Source organism: Thermomyces dupontii (assembly GCF_041956625.1).
Source record: "Thermomyces dupontii strain NRRL 2155 unplaced genomic scaffold VTN31scaffold_1, whole genome shotgun sequence".
Lineage (NCBI taxonomy): Eukaryota > Fungi > Ascomycota > Eurotiomycetes > Eurotiales > Trichocomaceae > Thermomyces > Thermomyces dupontii.
In genome coordinates, this window is record NW_027192307.1 from 3,425,936 (window position 1) to 3,443,352 (window position 17,417).

The following is a 17,417-nucleotide window of genomic DNA, read 5'->3' on the forward strand; positions in this document are numbered from 1 at the left end:
TCTCTCTGTGTCTTCTTACTCCTCTCGAGTCCCTCCATGTTTCTCTTCGATGGCAATCCAGATCCCAAACACAATGCCACGAGGGAGATTATGTAATCCTGCCAAGCATCCATTGCCGTGGTCTGGATCTTCGATCGGCGGGGGTCGTGATGCAAGAGACGGGTTGGTGGAAGTTTATGTGTGAGCATATCGGCCAATCAGATCGCCCAATTCTTTGCTTGGCAATTTGCTATTGGGCTGCCTTGGGCATCAATTCTCATTCCGTGATTCCACGATGGCATCACATGAGGTTGTGCAGCTTGACAGCGCAACGTCCAACAACCTGCATGCTGCAAGGAATTGCACGTTGTAGTTTCGCTGTCCGGCTTCTCCGTCCGGATGGACGGAAGGAGTGTTCCCCGGATTCAATCAATGGGACACTCGGATCTCGGACACAACGGCGAACTTGTATTGTACATATCTCAGAGCGGTGCATTACCACTAGCTATTAGATACTCCGTACTTCTCCAGAATCATGAGGCCTCGTCAATTCATGGAGTCGACAGCAAGGGTCATGGTAATGATCAAGTCAGTCCCATCCGACTATGACTTCCACGCCCTCTCCTTCTCCAGCCATATCGAAAAGTCCATCAATCCCGGATGTTTTGCTTTCACGGCCGTACATCGATCGGCCTGGTAGCCCGAATCACGGAACCACTGATACATGGTGTACAGCTCCGTGCTCGCCCAATGCAACAGGCGGCATAGGAAGGTGCTCATCAACGGCAACGACTGACCAGTCTTTTCCTCGAAAATGCGCTCGAGGTCGCTGAACTTCAGCTCATCACCGGCTAGAGACAGACACTGTGCGTGATATTCGTCTGGCCTCAGAAATGCCCGGGCAGCGAAATACAGTACCCAATTGTCTCTTTTCGCGATGAGCTGCAGCGGCTTGTCTTCCAGCACCACCTCGGAACTGGTGCAGAACACCGTGCCGAAAAGTCCCGGTGTGATATTGTCAAAGAATGCTACGGGGCGCAGGACCGTCCACTGCATGTTGCTGTCCTTACTCTTCTCAAAGAGATACTGCTCGATATTGTGCTTCGTCGCGAAGTATGGGACGGTGGTCGGAGTATTGGAGGATGCCTCCCCGCCGCGGTTAACAGAGGTGTACACAAAGGACTTGACGTGTTGTTTGAGCGCTGCGTCGATGAGGGCCTTTGTGCCCTGGGTCTCTTCGGCATCTTTCCGCGTCACTCCAACAGTCTGCCCAGCTGCGTCCCCTGGGGTGCTTCTCACGGTCAGCTCTCACCTGCACACTAAACACACCCCGAACCGACGAATCGGAGACACCTTGGCGGCTTCACCGAAGATTTCATCCGATCCAGAGTGCCTTGTACGAGCTTGATCTTGGGTGACAGCTTGGCCATTTTCTGTGTCGAGGGTGACTGCGCGTTACGCGTAACCGCGAGGATTTGAAAATCGGCATTGGAATCGAGCAGCGATCGGACGACGGCGCCCCCTTGTTTGCCAGTCGCGCCGGTGACCAAGACGATTTTGGCCATTATGCTTGGCTACCTACTGACGTTATTCAGCGATTCGATGAGTAAGTATGTGAAGTGAAATGAGCGAAGAGTGTCTTGACTTTACCTGCTATTTATGTCCTGAGAAACTGGTTGCTTGCAATCTACGAAGGGTTGCTGCATTCCACGAGTCCTCGAGATATTGCAGGAACTGCTACCATCCAAAGCAGCCTACGACGGTACAACCACCAACTTGGCGACTCTGGACGAGATACGAGGTACAATATGCATATGACCCACTCAAAGTTGACGGGAAATCAATCGAAGAATGTGACGCAGTTTCTCAACGCTCTCATCGTCTGCTTCATAATGTTCCTGTATTGGAACTCTTGGATGGGCTACTCTCCAGCGTGTCTCGCGTCGAAGACACCGGACGACCAGCACCGTACGTGATCATGAATAAAGAAGCAGATTCTAATACTGTATCGGCAATTTTTCTATGTACATGCGATCTCTGAAGTATCGAATCATTTACTTGTCGCTATGACACATAAAACGTCGCATTGCCGCGAATGTCCTTGGAGCTGCTGCCGACCTGCACAATGAACGCGCCCGGCTCAACAACATACTTCATCTGCGCATTCCAGAGACCGAGATCCTGGACCTTCAGGCTGATGCGGACGTTCTTGGTCTCCCCAGGGTTGAAGACCACCTTCTCGAACCCCTTCAGCTGCTTGTTGGGCACGACCACCGAGGCGAACTCGTCCACGACGTACACCTGGACGACCTCGGTCGCCTTGCGCTTCTTGTCGGTGTTGGTGACGTCGACGCTGACCGTCACCGTGTCGCTGACCGTGGCATTGGTCTTGTCCAGCCGCACAGGGCCGTACTTGAATTCCGAGTAGCTCCGGCCGTAGCCAAACTCGTACCACGGCTCGGGAGTGCCGATGACATACTGATGGCCAAAGACAATCGTGCCGTTGGGCGCAATGTACCCGGAGTCGTCGATGTTGCGGGCGGAGTTGAGATAGTCGTAGTACACGGGCAGATCACCGACAAAGTGTGGGAAGCTGACGGACAGCTTGCCGGACGGGTTGTAGTCGCCAAACAGCACGTCCGCGAGGGCGTGCCCGCCTTGCTCAGATGGGTAGAACTGCTGCACCAGGGCGGCGGTCGAGTTGGCGATCCAGGGCTCGGAGATGGGTTTACCGGAGGAGAACACCACGACCGTGGGGACACCGGTGTCGGCGATGGCCTTGACGAGCGGGGCCTGGGCACCAACGAGGCGGAGATCATTCACGTCGACGTGCTCGCCGGTGCTACTGCAGTCAGTTTGGAAAGAACAAGGGGGAAGGGGCGCGATGACACTCACGTCGCGTTCAGACCTGCCCAGAGCTCCTTCTGATCTCTGGACCACGTTCCCACCACCACGATGGCAACGTCCGACTTCTTAGCAGCGGCAATTGCCTCATCGAAACCAGACTGATCATTGCTCCATCGCTCGCAGCCCTTGGCGTAGTGCACTTTGGCGCGGTTCCCGACAGCGGCCCGAATGCCATCAAGCGGAGTGACGCCACGCCACTGGCTTCCTTCGGGAACGTAGTCACCATACTGAACTGCGTCAGCCCGCCGCTCATACACTGCACCCCCTTTTCGGTACTCGTTAAAGCATTGAAAAACCTACATTCATGAACCCATGAGCCATTGGCCCAATGACCGCAATGTTTCCTTCCTTCTTCAGAGGGAGCGTCTTGTTGTGGTTCTCCAGCAGCACAATAGACTCTCGATCCAACTCACGAGCAACCTGCAGTGCTTCCTTGGTGTGGATCAGCTTCTCCCATTCCTCTGGCGGTGCCGCCATGTTGGGGTTCTCAAAGAGACCCATATCGAACTTTGCGCGGAGAATCCGCTCCACGGCCGTGTCGACGGTCTTCATGTCCAGTTTTCCGGCCTTGATGAGCTGCGGGATCGTCTTGTAGTTGCTGCGAGAGTCAGCATGACGGCTCTTGGCAATGTTCAAGGATTCGAGACTTACAAAGAGCCGCCGCCCATCTCGACATCGTTGCCTGCCGGCAGCGCCATCAGAGTGATGGTCTCGGAGTCAATGGGATTGCTCGAGCAGAGCTTGAATGCGGTGCAGATGCGGTCCGTGGCTCCGGCGTCGCTGAACACCCAGTACTTGTATCCCCATTCGTCACGGAGGATGTCGGTCAGCGCGTGGGGGTCAGCGACCATGGGGATGCCATCGTAGCTAAATCAATCCGTCAGTTGTGCTATGTGAGGTTTGTCGCGGGATGTTTCGTACCTTGAATAGGCACCCATGATACTCCAAGCACCGGCCTCGATACCGCGTTTGAACGGCGGCGCCCAACTATATTCCTCAGTGTCAGCAGGTTTCGACTCACCAGGTAATGGATTGAGGCAATCGTACGTAGTTCTCAACTCACGCTCTCCGCCATGCACCGGCGCCAGATTGACTCCCTGTTCCGGCATACTAAAGGCCATGTAATGCTTGATGGTGGTCGAGACATTGTAGCTCTGCAAGCCCTTGATGTACTCGTACCCCATCTCACCGGCGAGATAAGGATCCTCGGAGAAAGCTTCTTCGACCTGGTCCTGTCAACTATGCGTTCCATGCCAAAGCATAGTACTCCTAGTACTTACCCGTCCAAATCGCAGCTCACGCGCCAAATCAAGCACCGGCGCAAAGATCTGATTGATTCCCAGTGCGGCGGATTCCTGGCCAATGATTTCCGCCATTCGTCGGATCAACTATAACGTACCATATCAATCCACATGTCCCCTTTTGAAACAATAGCGGAGAAAAGCGAATATATATATATATATATATATACCTTTCGATTCCACGACGAACCATGCGCGATCGGCGAGTTGAAGATGGTCGCATTGACCGCCAGCAAGCCATGGATTCCTTCCGTTTGAACCAGCGCCGGGATGCCCAACGTCGTGTTCTTAAGCAGATAATCCTGTCCGTAGCGGATGTGGTCGGCCAATTGCTTCCAGGAAACGGGATATCCGACTGTAATTCACAAAAAAAGACATCATTAGCTGAGAACAGTCTCCCATTTCAATGATACAGGTAATTCGTACCGTAAAAACCTCCGGCTTTGGTTTTCATGTTCTCGACTAGACCAGTGTAATTGAAGGCCCCCGTGGTCGCGTTCATCCAATTTCCGACATCACCTGTTTACGTACTGTCAGAACGGTCCCTTCCCTCTCCGAAGAAGAAGACAATCATACCCTGCATCAACTGCGCTACCTTGTCCTCCAGCGTCATCCGACCAAGCAGGTCCGCGACGCGCTCCTCCGTCGACAGGTTCGGATTCTTGTACGGAGGGAGCTCATCTTTGCCTTGGGCCTGGACGAGCGAACTGCTCAAGAGGAGCGTTGATGCTAGGAGTTTCAACCTCATGGCTAGTATAGTATACTCCTGATCCCGGCCAGGAGAATCCAAGATCAGAGTGAGAATGGCGGTGATGACCCAGGGAAAAGGACCTGAACAGAGCTCCCTTCGTTCTTTTATATGTACACCGCGTTTCTTCTACCCTACCCGTTGTCAATTGAGACGATTGAAAGCTCCTCTTAGCCAAGCAACAAAATACGAAACCTCAAGTCTCCAATTGCTTCGATCCCGGATAAATTCATACAAGTAGCTCAGGTACAGCGTCATGAATTCCTTATCCTTACTTTGATCTATACTCGGTACAAGACTCTGTCCACGGACTCCACACCGAGGCTCATCAATGTCATGAAGATGCCGTCATGAGCTCAGCTTTCAAAGGAACAAATCAAACAGCAGGCCAGCAATTTAACCAGAGTTTTGTCTCGCAAGTACCCACCTCGAGCAAATCTCCATCCAGATCTCTGGACAATCATTGACACTCACCCCCGGAGCCGTTGTTCCCGATGCCGTCGTTCCCCGAATCCCCGCAAGATAGATTGTAAAGAAGCAAGCTCTGGAAGATTGCCGTTCTCCACACTGACAAGCCTCGTATCGCATGTCGGCGGCCTCCCCCTTCGGCAACTACTACACCGAGCGAATCACATCGACGCATTGGTAGCAGTAAGCCTCGGTAAATTTTGGTCAATACTATCAAAGGCGGGAATGGGCTTTCCAACATTCCGGGATCTTGCAGATTTTAGCTCTGTTTGTTTCTCAACTGTCAACTCGCCATGAGTATGGAGTACAATAGTGTTGCTCCTTTATTTCCCGACGGTAAACACTCAAGCTTCGGATGTTTACTGCATTATGAAGTAGGGTTGAGCGCCTCACGTGACCTGCAAAGTGTCGGTCAAACATCGGGATCAGCGGTGAAACTAGCCTGATTGGGTATGTACCTGGGCCTTGGCGGGCCGCCGTTGCCGGAGCCTCCCCCGACAGTTGGGAAATGAATCGTGAAATGGACCGAACGAATATCTGACCTGGCCACCCTTGATGAGATTGAGCCTTTTTGACATGTTGCTGGAGATCATGTCGATCCAAGCTTTGTCGTTGTCAGATGCTTTTCGAAAAGAAAGAACCTAGATAGTACGGAGTAGTTGTATCGTGTTATCGAGAGTCGACGGAATACTGCCATGATATTATCGTCCTACCGAGAGGAATTGTATCGTCTTAACGAGAGGTGCCGGTAGTTTGTGATGCTGTTATCGGCATATCGGTAGACGATGAGTTCCGGTGTTCCGCATACGAGGGGAATAATTCAACAGCTCAGTTTCTTTGGGATTCTCGACGACTGAGAATTCGGAGATAGGTTAGAAATAATGAGCATAAAATTCATTCGCCATGTCGAAAATATAATATGTAGTAACCTATGCTACCGCACAACCATACCTACCCCCGAAGAAATACCCTTGGTATCTCGCCTAAAAGTACAATAATCATCAAAGAATCACATCCCGACGCCATACCACTAACCCTCCCTGGATCCCTGGAAACTGTAATCACGATAATCGAGAAAACCCTCCTATCTGTGCCTTCCTCTCCTTCCGAATCTGCTCTCCAACAATAATGCTAAACAGCCGCTTATGCAGCTCGTCCTCGCTCCAGCCAACCTCGCCGGACCCTCCCGCAGCGATTTCCGCCTCCCTCAGCTCATGCACAAACTCGTCAATGATGCCGAACTGGATCTTCGTGATGGGGAGCCCGTGCTCGCCGTCCGACGTCCAGAGCCAGTCGCCAATCATTTCCTCCCGACGGGTGGTCGGGTGGTAAGGGAAACGATGTGGAGAGCGCTTCGCGAGCTTGTAGAGGCGTTTAAGCGCAACGTAGTGGTCGTCGGTAAAGTATCCAGATAGAGCCAGTGGCCGTTGGCGGAAGTGTTTGGATTTGAGTTTCTTGGTCTCCGGTAGTTGAAGTGAAGTTTCGTCTTGCTCGATAGACGGTTCTTCGCCATCTGCAGCTTCATCGCGCTTGCGTTTCAAGTGCCGCTGTGGCTCGGCGATGGGAGTTTGTTTGTCTGCGGAGGTCTCGCGCTGATGGTGGTCCGGTACTTCGTCGTGAGCGTCCTCTGGCTCAGATGGTTGTTCTTCTTGCTCTTGTCTTCGCGTCCTCCACAACGCTGGCGTAAAAGCGCCGGTGACTCGACGAAACCATGAAAATCTCGGTGTTGAGGTGGCCTGCGGTGTGTATACTGGCTCTTTCCCAACGGACTCATGCTCCGATAGAGGCTGGACCTCCTCCTCCCCCTCATTGTCTTCGTCCTCCTGCTGTTCAAACTCTTCGACAGTGGGATCGGCTGCTGGATCTTGTTCGACCCTGGCTTGACTCGGGGATGACTGAGCCTCGTCTTGCCGCTCGTGATCTCGAGGCTGGGTTCGCTGGTTGCTCCCCTGCGGTGTTTTCGCATAATACTGTCTTGTGTTGGGAGTATCCTTCGGCCGCAGAATTGCGGAAAGGTCGACTGCTTCATCCCGCAGCATCGACAAGCGTGATCGTCCAAGGGGTGGAAAGTCCTCATGGCGCGTTGCCCAATCCCGAGTGGACATGTCGTTGACGCTCGACTGAATACTTGGGTCATCATCCCGAGGCTTAATCTCTTTCTCCCTATTTGAACTGCGAGCGGCTCGCCTGTTCCGACGACCATAGTTTGACTCGTGATTTCGAGCTTCCTGCTGCCAGATATCACCGTCATCGTCATCATCATCGAGCACTTCGTGGCTCTCAGTCTGTTGCGGAGCATCCGCATCGCTATCGATGACAATGACCTGATCCGACCCAGCCATTTCAATTCGCCGGCTGACTTCTTCTCTTTCCCTCTGCCATGCAGCTTCCCGCTTGGCCCTTGCCGAGTCTGGTGCCCGCACAGGAGTCGGCTGACGCGCCACAGCCTCACGCCCAACATCCTCGCCCCCTTCGCTGCGGTTCCTCCGTAATCGTTCCGACTCAATCTGTCTCTGAACCAGCTGCTCGCCGAACCTCAGACCAGCGCGAAGTTCTCGTTGCGTCTCCGCTCCAAAATCGCTGAATAATCGCTCAAGCCGCATTCGGGGATTGTCCATCTCTTCACTGCGATCCCGTCCACCACTCCGCTGAGGGCTGGAAAATGGACTCTTGAGTTTCGATGCGGCCTTTTGGCGTTTGAGAATCCCTTGAAGTGCGAGACCGGTTTGGACAACTCGCGCCAAGCTCAATAATGTTCGCTTTTTGGCCGGAGCTTGGCTAGGAGCGGCAGGTGCCGGCGGAGCAGAGGATATCCCATCGCCCGCAGGAGTTTGTTCTGAAAATTTTTTAGCACTGGATCTCTGGGATGTTTGAGTCTTTGTGGGCGGTGAAGTGTTGGGTTTCTCCGATAGTGGCGATCGGGTGTTCTGTCGTTCTTCACCGAAATTCACATTTTGTCGCTCAGAAGATCGTTTCAAACCTGTTCGGGCAGACCCAAGAACAGGCGCAAGATTCCCTGATTTTGCAGAGGCTAGCGTGTCCAGTGAGACCATGCTGAAACCCTCGCTTTCCATTATAGTATCAAATTCACGATGTTCTTCCGTAGGATCAGCGATATCCCGCTCGCTGCTTATACCGTTGCTTTGCCGTGTTCGCCCACCCGTACTGTGTTGTGCGTGATCCTCAACGTGCGACGGCGATGTTGGTGACGGATACACCCGCCGAGGTCGAGGCGTATGCCCAGCATGTAATGTATTAAGAGGCAATGACGCAGCAGGCTCGTCCTCCGTTGGTGAGAGACTCCTTGTAGGTGTTGTTTCAATGCCGACAACTCGAGCATGTCCTTCCTCGGATGGAGATGCTTTCTCCGGCGACAAGTCATCTGACCTGCCCATGTCAGCTTGGAGGTCATCCGTCGACGGCGAAGAGCGTAGCGATTCCAGGTTGACGGGCGATCGCGCGGGTGTCGGCGAGCCCAGGTCCGGTGCTTCATCTACAATTGAAGTCAAGTCGCCAGGTTGTCCCAACTCCACCCCATCGGTATCCTGAATGTCGACTTCCTCCAGTAAGCTCTTTTTCGGCCGTCCGCGCCGCTTATTCGTCTCAGTAGCCGTTTTCGGGGTCCGACCGGGGCTGGCTTTCAGCGGTGATGAAACCGACTTCCGCTGCCTGCCTCCCCGTCGCCTGGACGGCGGGGACTCTTCACCCTTCAATGGCACCTTCATCGTAATCGTTTCGCTGGACTTGACCTTCTTTTTGCGAGGACTGGCGCGACGTTGATTCTCCTCCTCCTGTTCCGCCTCGACGGTCACGCGTATTTTCCATGGACTCACATTCCCTTCGGACTGGACCTTCGTGGGGGACAACCCCTGTTGTTTATTTCTCGGCAAGCGCATCGTAGGGCTGGACGGGAGGATGATGTCGTTGAAGCGAATCGTATGGACGCTCTTGTTCGGACTGGCGCGATTGTCGCGCCGCGGCTCCTTTTCGTTGGAGTGCGGAGTTTGAAAATCATCCGGGGGCATCAAGCTCTGGCGTCGCATGAAGTCGGGCGCCGGCGATGAAATTAGATACATCGCATCGCCCTCGGGGCCCAGGACGTCGGGCGACGAGGTTCCGCTGCGCGACAACGCCATGGAGGTGGGGGGCAAATAAACACAAATTCGACGCGTCTGTGTGCGTGCAATGGTCACCGTGGACAAGCAGGTGCGAGCATGTCTGCTATAAACTCAAATCGCCTTATTGAGCGGTCAAAAAAGGAGTTGCTGTCTGCTCGGTTGTGGAGCGCTAGAGACCTTGACCGCATCGTCCATGTACACAACGTCGGTCGCGATCCTTACCGTCAACAGTGGCCACCAAGCGCTGAACCTTGGCGACCCAGTCAAGGGGAAGCGACCAATCACGTACAGTCGATAAGCGGGGAAGGAAAAACAATGATCCGTCAATCTTATCTTATCAGCCCTTATCAACATGAAGTGAGCCAGCACAGCTCGAATGTTGACGCGGTGCAAATTCATCGCCGTGTCCTCAAGAAATTCCGAGCCATTTGTGTTATGTCTGTTGAGCAGTGGGCTTTCTTTGTCTCTTCAGTCTAAGGATTTTGAGGGTTTTTGATTAATAGTAACTTGAATATCAACTTGTATTCGACGCTGTCGAGCTGATTGCCACAAGCATGCGGCGAACTACGATTGTCATTCTCTTTTTGACGACGCTATATGTTTATTATCGACATAGCGCGGATTGCGGTGCGTTGAAGGCATCCCGAGACAAATGGCACTGCTGAGAAGCAAGCCATTGGGGCCGATGGCAGCCGAGAAACGGGGCACAGAACAAAGGCTGCAATGTGTCCCTCTGAGCCCGTAGAGGCGACAGCGGTGCAGGGCATGTGCACGGGGTCTCAAGTCCTTGCATGCCGCGATCGCCGAAAGAGAACCGAGTGCGACTTGCTCCAGCAAGCGTCACACTTCAACATCCGTGCCCGGACGACGATCATCCCTGCCGGCCGCTGAGTCCATATTGGCCTGTGACGACGCTCTTGACCATCTGTCCGACTCCTTCAGCACTTTTGCCAGGGCATTCAGAGAAAGATTCCTGTCCTGCCGTAAGAGTTCCACCTCGGCCACTGCGGCATTCAGGTTGCCCCCTTTGCTCTTCTGCCGCCTGAGAATGTCATCAATAATTACCTTCCGGCGGCTATAGAACATCCTCTCCGCCTGCTCCACTCGCCACTTTGCCCCGTATACCGCATCCAGGCTCTGTACTGACGGTCCGCCGTTCAACCCCTCAGTCCACTCCCTCCACAATTCTGGCACCGTCTTGATCGTGCGGGAAAGTCGATATGTACGTGGCAATCGGGTCCCCGACCCTGACCCCGACTCTTCAGATGGGGCAACAGACTGGCCAGACACGGGTTGTATGATCCCAGCTAGGGTCTCAATGGCACCACCGAGCTCGTCCATCCCGCTTCCACGCATCGCCATGAAATCACCGCTGCCTGGAACGAGTCCATCGCTCGTCTCCGCCGTCGTGGTCGCTGGTCCAGCTCCTGCAGCCGCAAGCCCCTGGCCGGGAGCAGTCGGTCGCGGAGCCATAGGAATTCGGCCGTTCACCAGATCCCGCAACTGATGGCTGAGCTTCTGCAGCCCAGTCTCTACGGTGTTTTGCACAATTTGTAGTTGTTGCGAGACCTCTCGAATGTCCTGCCGAATGATACGTAGTTGGTCGGCCACCATCGTCTCCCACATGCGCAGCTCGTACGGCGGCTCCGCGTGGGTATCGGCCAGTGGCGTAGCCTCGCTGCCAACAGGCCCTGCACCTCTGTCCGCGTACTGCGTCGACTTCTTGCGCTGCGTCTCTTGTTTGGCATGATTATCCAAAAGCGCCTTGACCGACGCTCCGACTGGGTGGCCGTGCGGATTCATCCCCTGGCTTTTCTGATAGTTCCATAGGCTTACGATCGCCGACTTGTAAGCTTTAATAGACGCCAGACCGAGAGTCTGTACGACTGGCTCTCCGTTCTCGTCCGTGCGCTCCTGGTAATGCCGAGATTTCCTGGCTGCGCGGCCCATCACCCGCTCGGTGAGGAACGCGTCCAGCTTTTCCTCCGTCACTATATCGCCATCTGAGTAGCCTTTCTCCCGGCAAAATTCCTGAAACAGTTAGCCACGCTCTTGTCGAAATGATTCATGCTCACGCGCAATTTGCAGGCCTCCCGACTTACCCTAAACTCGATTTGCTTTGGTTCGTACTGCTTGGTGGTGTTTCTTGGTCGACTGGTCAAGGCCATCTGCACGGAGTCCTGATCAATGGACGTGACTTGTGCAGTTGAAGGGTCTTGAAAAGAGTCCACCATGATTTGAACAGACAAAATGGAGCCTAGACGTAAAGAAACGACGCTGGTAATGGCCGTGAAGTCCTCATCGCTGCTGACGCGCGAATCTTAGTCTAGGAAGAAGCTTCAACCAGTGTTCAACAGACTAGCCTTATTCGGTTTAGACTCCAATTTCAAGCACTAAAACTGGAATAGCGTAAATTTACTTGTGACATGTCACGTGTCACGTGAAAGACTGAAACACCCCTAAACATGCCAAGTGGGTGAAACATGGCACACCCCAAACAAGGCAAGCTCGACCTCAGTCGTTCACCTGCTCTCACCCTCGTCAATGACTTTAACGACGAAAAATGGAGTCGGATAAGGAAGACCGAGTTCTCCTAGCCGTGCAGGCATTCCGAAATGACCCAAAGCTAAGCACCCGAGCTGCGGCAAGGATGTACTCGGTCAGCCATGCAACGCTGAGCCGCAGACTCAGAGGAACAATATCACAGCGCGACAGCCGGCCGAAATCGCGGAAACTGACCGATGAGGAAGAGGCGGCGCTCCTACAGCAAATCCTAGACCCCAACATCCGGAATCCTCTCCGGCTGAATGATATTGAGTCCATGGCCAACCGACTGCTCGCCGAACGCGGTGAGGCACGGGTCGGGAAGCGCTGGGCTTCGAATTTTATCCGGCGCCATCCGCAGGTCAAGGTGAACTTGACCCGATATTTTGACTATTCCAGGCTACGGTCGCCAACGCCGGGTGCTGCGGAGAATGACGCCCAACGAACGCCTGCTCCCTCTGATTCCACGCAAACAAAGGAATCAACGCCTGTGACTCCGCAGACGCAGTCTCGAGAGAACAATTGGACCTCACCATCTTCGATCGGCAACGACGACGACGAGGTTCCCACAGTGGACGGGGGTTCTGAAAAGCACGGGAGGAATGAGTCGAGGTCAGAATTAGGGAGCCCTGGGAAAGGCAAAGGAAGAAGCTGATCACGCGTCGCAGAATTGAATTTCGTACGAGACAAAGGGCAAGCGTAACACCAACTGGGAGGCAACATAGGCAAGCTCAAGATGACCAGGGAACGCAACAACTGCAGGAAGCGCGTCAAAACTACATTCGCAGAAGAACTGAGAAGAAGAGACGGTGTTGTAGAAAATGCGGCAATCCAGGGCACAACGCACGAACATGTCAAGAGGACGATACAGCGACTGCCAGGGAAGACCGTTCCAGCTCTGAATGATTCGATGCCGTTCTTGATGTTGTGTGTTGATCGATTTCAGGGTTTGTATCTACTGAGCGGGAGGATTGTACTATATTCCGGGTCGATGGGTACAACCATGAACTTCCTATGCCGCTGGACGGTTGTCATTTCATGCGGCCTTGATGAGTTTACTCTTTCGGTTTCGGAATAGTGCATTCTGCCTGGGAGTCAGCATCTGCGGGCTATTTCGCAAGACCGAGATCACGAGGACATCTGCGGATGGGATCAGGCATGGATACTCTACTCTCTTGTTAAGATTTGTCCGGGTACCCTGATATCGCCGCTTTCAGGTCATCCAAGCGCCGCGAGGCACTGCCTGAGAGGACTAGCAGACCACGGTCTAGGATACCAGACACACTGACTCTCTGGTTGAAATCCCATGCCCAGACATACCCAAAGCGACTGTCCACAATTAGCCAGTTAGTTCATCGAATAAAATGACAGCCAGCTTCAGTTATTTCGGCCAACCCCAGTATAAGCAAATAAATGCATGCCAGTGCTTCTTTGATGGTTAATGTACAAACTAGTAGAGTATCTACTTTGAACAAAGGTGACTTTACCTTGACGGCGTGGAGACACATCAATTTCGGAGCTGAAGCACAATGGTCTTCCGATTGTCCAATGAACGAGCTCCATTAAATGAATAAATTACTCGGCTTGTAATTTTCCGTACGAGCTATGTACTAGTTCATGCGGAGAAAGGGGAGAGAGGTTACATCGACTCCGAGATATGATCTCATCTCACTACCCCGTCAGGAATTTAGCAGAGTCCGCGCCAGGGTTGCTGCTGCTACTGTAGCTCGTAGCTCGATCGGCGTCACCAATCACGAATGCACCCTTCAGGTACCATTCTGTAATTGGCATCCCGTGGGCATCGCACCCCGCGTGGACCGTGGAGTGCTCGGAGAGGAGGATCACCGACGTCAACAATCCAACCACGAAAGGGGATCGGGTATTTAGTTCCCCAGAGGCGCTGGTATGTCAGCGCCATTCCAAGAGCTACATGCGGCCAGACGGTCTCTCCTTCCTGGGCTGCTCAGTCCACACCGCTGGAGGATCAGCCTCGTTGTCGTCGGCCTGCTATTCCTGTTCGTCTTGACCACCCTGGGGTTCACCATGCATCTACACAGATATCTGTCTGCGGCGGCGCTGTCTGCGCTGCCAGTGCTGTCACAAAGCACTGGTCCCGAAGACGGAGATTCGCTCAAGCTCTTCAACATCTCCGCCGGCAGCTTGACCGCCTCGTTCATTCCATACGGCGCGCGGTTGACGCATCTGCTAGTGCCGGACAGGGACGGTGTCCTGCAGGATGTTGCGATCGGCTTCGATGATCCCCATGACTATGTGAGGGACACCCTGACCGACCATACGTACTTCGGGACTGTCGTGGGCCGGTACGCAAACCGCATCAAGAACGGGACCTTCTACATCGACGGCAAGAAGTACGTGGTGCCCAAGAACGAGAACGACGGGCTCAACACCCTGCATGGCGGGTTCGTCGGCTACGACCAGAGGAACTGGACTATCCTATCCCACACGGAGAACAGCATCACCTTCAGCCTGCTTGACCCGGGCTGGGAGGATTTCCCTGGCACGGTGTTGACGCAACTCACCTTCACCGTCGACACGGATGTCACGCCCCTCAACCCCAAGGGCAAGCCGCAGCTGACGGCCAAGCTCGTGTCTCAGGCGCTGACGGAAAAGACGCCCATCATGCTTTCGAACCACATCTACTGGAACCTTAACGCGTTCCGTGAGCCCAATGTTCTCAATGATATTCTGCACCTGCCGCGAGCCCATCGCTACGTCGAGACGGACGGCATCTTGGTCCCCACCGGCAAGATCGCGCGCGTCGCCCACACCAAGCGCGGCACCCTCGACTTCACCAAGCCGAAGCCCATCGGCCGAGACATCGAGTATGCCGTGGACCTCTGCGGCACGGGCTGCACGGGGTACGACAACTGCTTCATCAACGACGAACCCAGGAAGCCAGGCGCCACTGTGCCCATCCTTCATCTCTACTCACCCGCAACGGGCATTACCCTCGACGTCGCCAGCAATCAACCCGCCCTACAGATCTTCACCTGCGACAACTACGATGGTCACGTTCCCGTTAAGCCGTCGCAGAAGAAACGCAACGAAGACGCTGGGTTCGGCGGCGTGGACGGCATCAATCAGTACGCCTGCGTCGTCATCGAGACCCAGGGCTGGATCGACGGCATCAATCATCCAGAGTGGAGGCAGAAGCAGGTCTTCGGACCGCGGGATGAGCCTACGGTGAATATCGCTGCCTTCCAATTTGGAACTAAGAAGCACAAGTGATGGACTTCAGGGCTAGTCAGGGTTCTGTCAAGATAGATACTGCGAGCATACTCAAGTATTTACGCATTCTCTATACATTATAGTTGAATCATAATGATCTTTTAATGGACTCAAGGGTATCTATCGTATTGCCAGACAAATCATAACATCACCATCGTCTCATCATACGTCCAGTGGGCTATCCATGCCCAACAATTCACCCCCATCCAGCCAACGTCCAACTTGACCGGTCGCCGCCAACGGACGACCGATTGCCCACACCGCCGTACGCGGACCGCCGATCTGCAACATGGCGGATACTCAGATCCAGGTCCCGACTCGCGCTCGCCAGACCATGCTGCAGGAACCTATCACGCTCGATCTCGACGAGTCCGCGGACCTTGAGGCTTGTCACGAGACTCGCACCCGCCCACGCGCCCAGGGTCTCGATCTGCCGGAATTGGCCCTGGATGTACGGTTTTGCGTCCTTAGCGCGGCTGCGTCGTAGCTTCTGCTCCACGAAATCCACTTCTTCCCCTTCTTCGTTTGCGGAGGAGCCCGGCGTTCCGGCGCGTGATGGTGTTTCGGCTGTGGATGGTGGTCGGGGTTGCGGATCGGGGTTGGGGGTCTGCTGCTTTTTGCGTATCCGGTCTTCAATCACCCGCCCGCGCATCGCGCACCATCCGTACCGCGATGCGAGTGACTCGACGTCTTGCATGATCCGTTGTCGAAGGCCGGGGACTTTCGAGCCTCCGCCTGTGAACACGATGCGAGCCATACAAGCGGCGCGCACGTCGGTGGGCAGCGCCAGTAGCGTGTCGTACACCACCTGATGCACGGGCCTCTCGTGGTCGTCTAGCTCATGCTCCTCCACCCCTGTGGCAAATAGGGCGCTTTCGACAGGCTTTGCCAGTTCCGTAAACGGAATCTCAGTCCACTCGGTCCCGGGACTCGACGGCGACGGAAGGGTGACATTGTTCGTCAACTTTTCATCCTCCTCACTGGACTTGCACCAGGCAAGCTTGGTCACCACCTCCTCGCAGTAGTCAAAGTCGACGGAAATCCCATCCTCGCTTTTCCCAGTCGTTTCTGACCTCGGCGCGCGTTTGGAGAGCATCCGTCCCATTTCCTGCAGGACCAACTTCATGGCGCGTGTGGTCCGCCGCGTTTCAATCTCCCTATACTCGTAGATCCCCGACACGACGGTTTCCGCCCAGCCGATGTCGACCACCAACGCCGCCCGGAGGCCTGCCGCCGTGGTTGCCATTGCCGCCGACGGCAGCAGTGTAATCGACGGAAATCGCCACCGATTGAATAGCGTCATCAGCAACGTAGACAGCAGCGGATGTGGCATTACGGACGGCAGCACCAGGACCAGGCGTGCATTGCCGGCATCCGTCAAGAGGTACTTGTTGTAAATCTCGCGCACCGCGCGCTCAATCTTGTCCTCCACGAGCCCCAGATCGACTTCTCGTAGGTCCATCCGCCATAGTTCATGGTCCCTAGCCCATTGCTCTGGGTCCACAGGCCGTGTCTTCGAGGCCGACCCTCCATTGCTACTGCTCTCCTGCGGTTTCCTGACCCAATCACGATAATCACCCACCCGGCGCGACTGCGCTGGCCCGAATCCCACCGCACACATTGGTGCGCTGTCGCCCTCAAAGCCTGCGCGGAGCCATCGGGCGCCAAACTCAAGAATAACTGCGTCTTCTTCGTTGCGGAAGGACAGCGCCGACGACGAAGAACCCAACGAGGAAATCAGTGACCGATTCCGGCGAGTCGGCGTCTGCGGCTCGTAGGAGGAGTGGGACTGGTGCTGTTCATCTTTGCGGATGCGGGCTCGAGCGGCCTCCAGCGTCGAGGCGGACGATTTGCTCGCGGTGCGCTGGTGGGATGGCTCGGTCGACGCCATTTGTAGTCGATCGCTTTTTTCTCTATGCGGTCTGCATATTTATAGTGCGACCTGAGGTACTTGAGGCGGCTGTGTTGGTCGTGCTCCTCCTCGGAGTCTTTGTTGAGTTGTTTCGCGCTAAAGAATACAATCTTCGTGGACGAAAACAAACATCCTTTTCAGTTCGACTCCCCACGCCAGCAGAGTATGAGCTGAACATTTAAATTGGGCCT

The 17,417-nt window shown here is 54.5% G+C and overlaps 7 protein-coding genes across 7 annotated transcripts; 2 read left to right on the forward strand and 5 right to left on the reverse strand.

Annotated features, from left to right (window-relative positions):
- Positions 1-582: 582 nt before the first annotated feature.
- Positions 583-1,035, reverse strand: VTN31DRAFT_1277 (uncharacterized protein; the record flags this gene model as incomplete). The annotated part of the gene is made up of 1 exon (XM_069401316.1): positions 583-1,035. The coding sequence occupies one exon, from the start codon at positions 1,033-1,035 to the stop codon at positions 583-585; it is 453 nt and encodes a 150-aa protein (XP_069264133.1).
- Positions 1,036-2,043: 1,008 nt separating this feature from the next.
- Positions 2,044-4,935, reverse strand: VTN31DRAFT_1278 (uncharacterized protein; the record flags this gene model as incomplete). The annotated part of the gene is made up of 10 exons (XM_069401317.1): positions 2,044-2,821; positions 2,875-3,113; positions 3,187-3,484; positions 3,538-3,753; positions 3,808-3,873; positions 3,934-4,112; positions 4,167-4,274; positions 4,358-4,542; positions 4,614-4,706; positions 4,764-4,935. 10 exons carry the CDS (start codon positions 4,933-4,935, stop codon positions 2,044-2,046), a joined length of 2,334 nt encoding a protein of 777 aa, XP_069264134.1.
- Positions 4,936-6,464: 1,529 nt separating this feature from the next.
- Positions 6,465-9,539, reverse strand: VTN31DRAFT_1279 (uncharacterized protein; the record flags this gene model as incomplete). Its single annotated transcript, XM_069401318.1, has 1 exon — positions 6,465-9,539. One exon carries the CDS (start codon positions 9,537-9,539, stop codon positions 6,465-6,467), a length of 3,075 nt encoding a protein of 1,024 aa, XP_069264135.1.
- An 822-nt stretch (positions 9,540-10,361) lies between these two features.
- Positions 10,362-11,755, reverse strand: VTN31DRAFT_1280 (uncharacterized protein; the record flags this gene model as incomplete). The annotated part of the gene is made up of 2 exons (XM_069401320.1): positions 10,362-11,552; positions 11,624-11,755. The coding sequence occupies 2 exons, from the start codon at positions 11,753-11,755 to the stop codon at positions 10,362-10,364; spliced, it is 1,323 nt and encodes a 440-aa protein (XP_069264136.1).
- Positions 11,756-12,084: 329 nt separating this feature from the next.
- On the forward strand, positions 12,085-12,971 carry VTN31DRAFT_1281 (uncharacterized protein; the record flags this gene model as incomplete). The annotated part of the gene is made up of 2 exons (XM_069401321.1): positions 12,085-12,677; positions 12,734-12,971. 2 exons carry the CDS (start codon positions 12,085-12,087, stop codon positions 12,969-12,971), a joined length of 831 nt encoding a protein of 276 aa, XP_069264137.1.
- A 999-nt stretch (positions 12,972-13,970) lies between these two features.
- On the forward strand, positions 13,971-15,314 carry VTN31DRAFT_1282 (uncharacterized protein; the record flags this gene model as incomplete). Its single annotated transcript, XM_069401322.1, has 1 exon — positions 13,971-15,314. The coding sequence occupies one exon, from the start codon at positions 13,971-13,973 to the stop codon at positions 15,312-15,314; it is 1,344 nt and encodes a 447-aa protein (XP_069264138.1).
- A 196-nt stretch (positions 15,315-15,510) lies between these two features.
- Positions 15,511-17,205, reverse strand: VTN31DRAFT_1283 (uncharacterized protein; the record flags this gene model as incomplete). The annotated part of the gene is made up of 1 exon (XM_069401323.1): positions 15,511-17,205. One exon carries the CDS (start codon positions 17,203-17,205, stop codon positions 15,511-15,513), a length of 1,695 nt encoding a protein of 564 aa, XP_069264139.1.
- Positions 17,206-17,417: the final 212 nt, after the last annotated feature.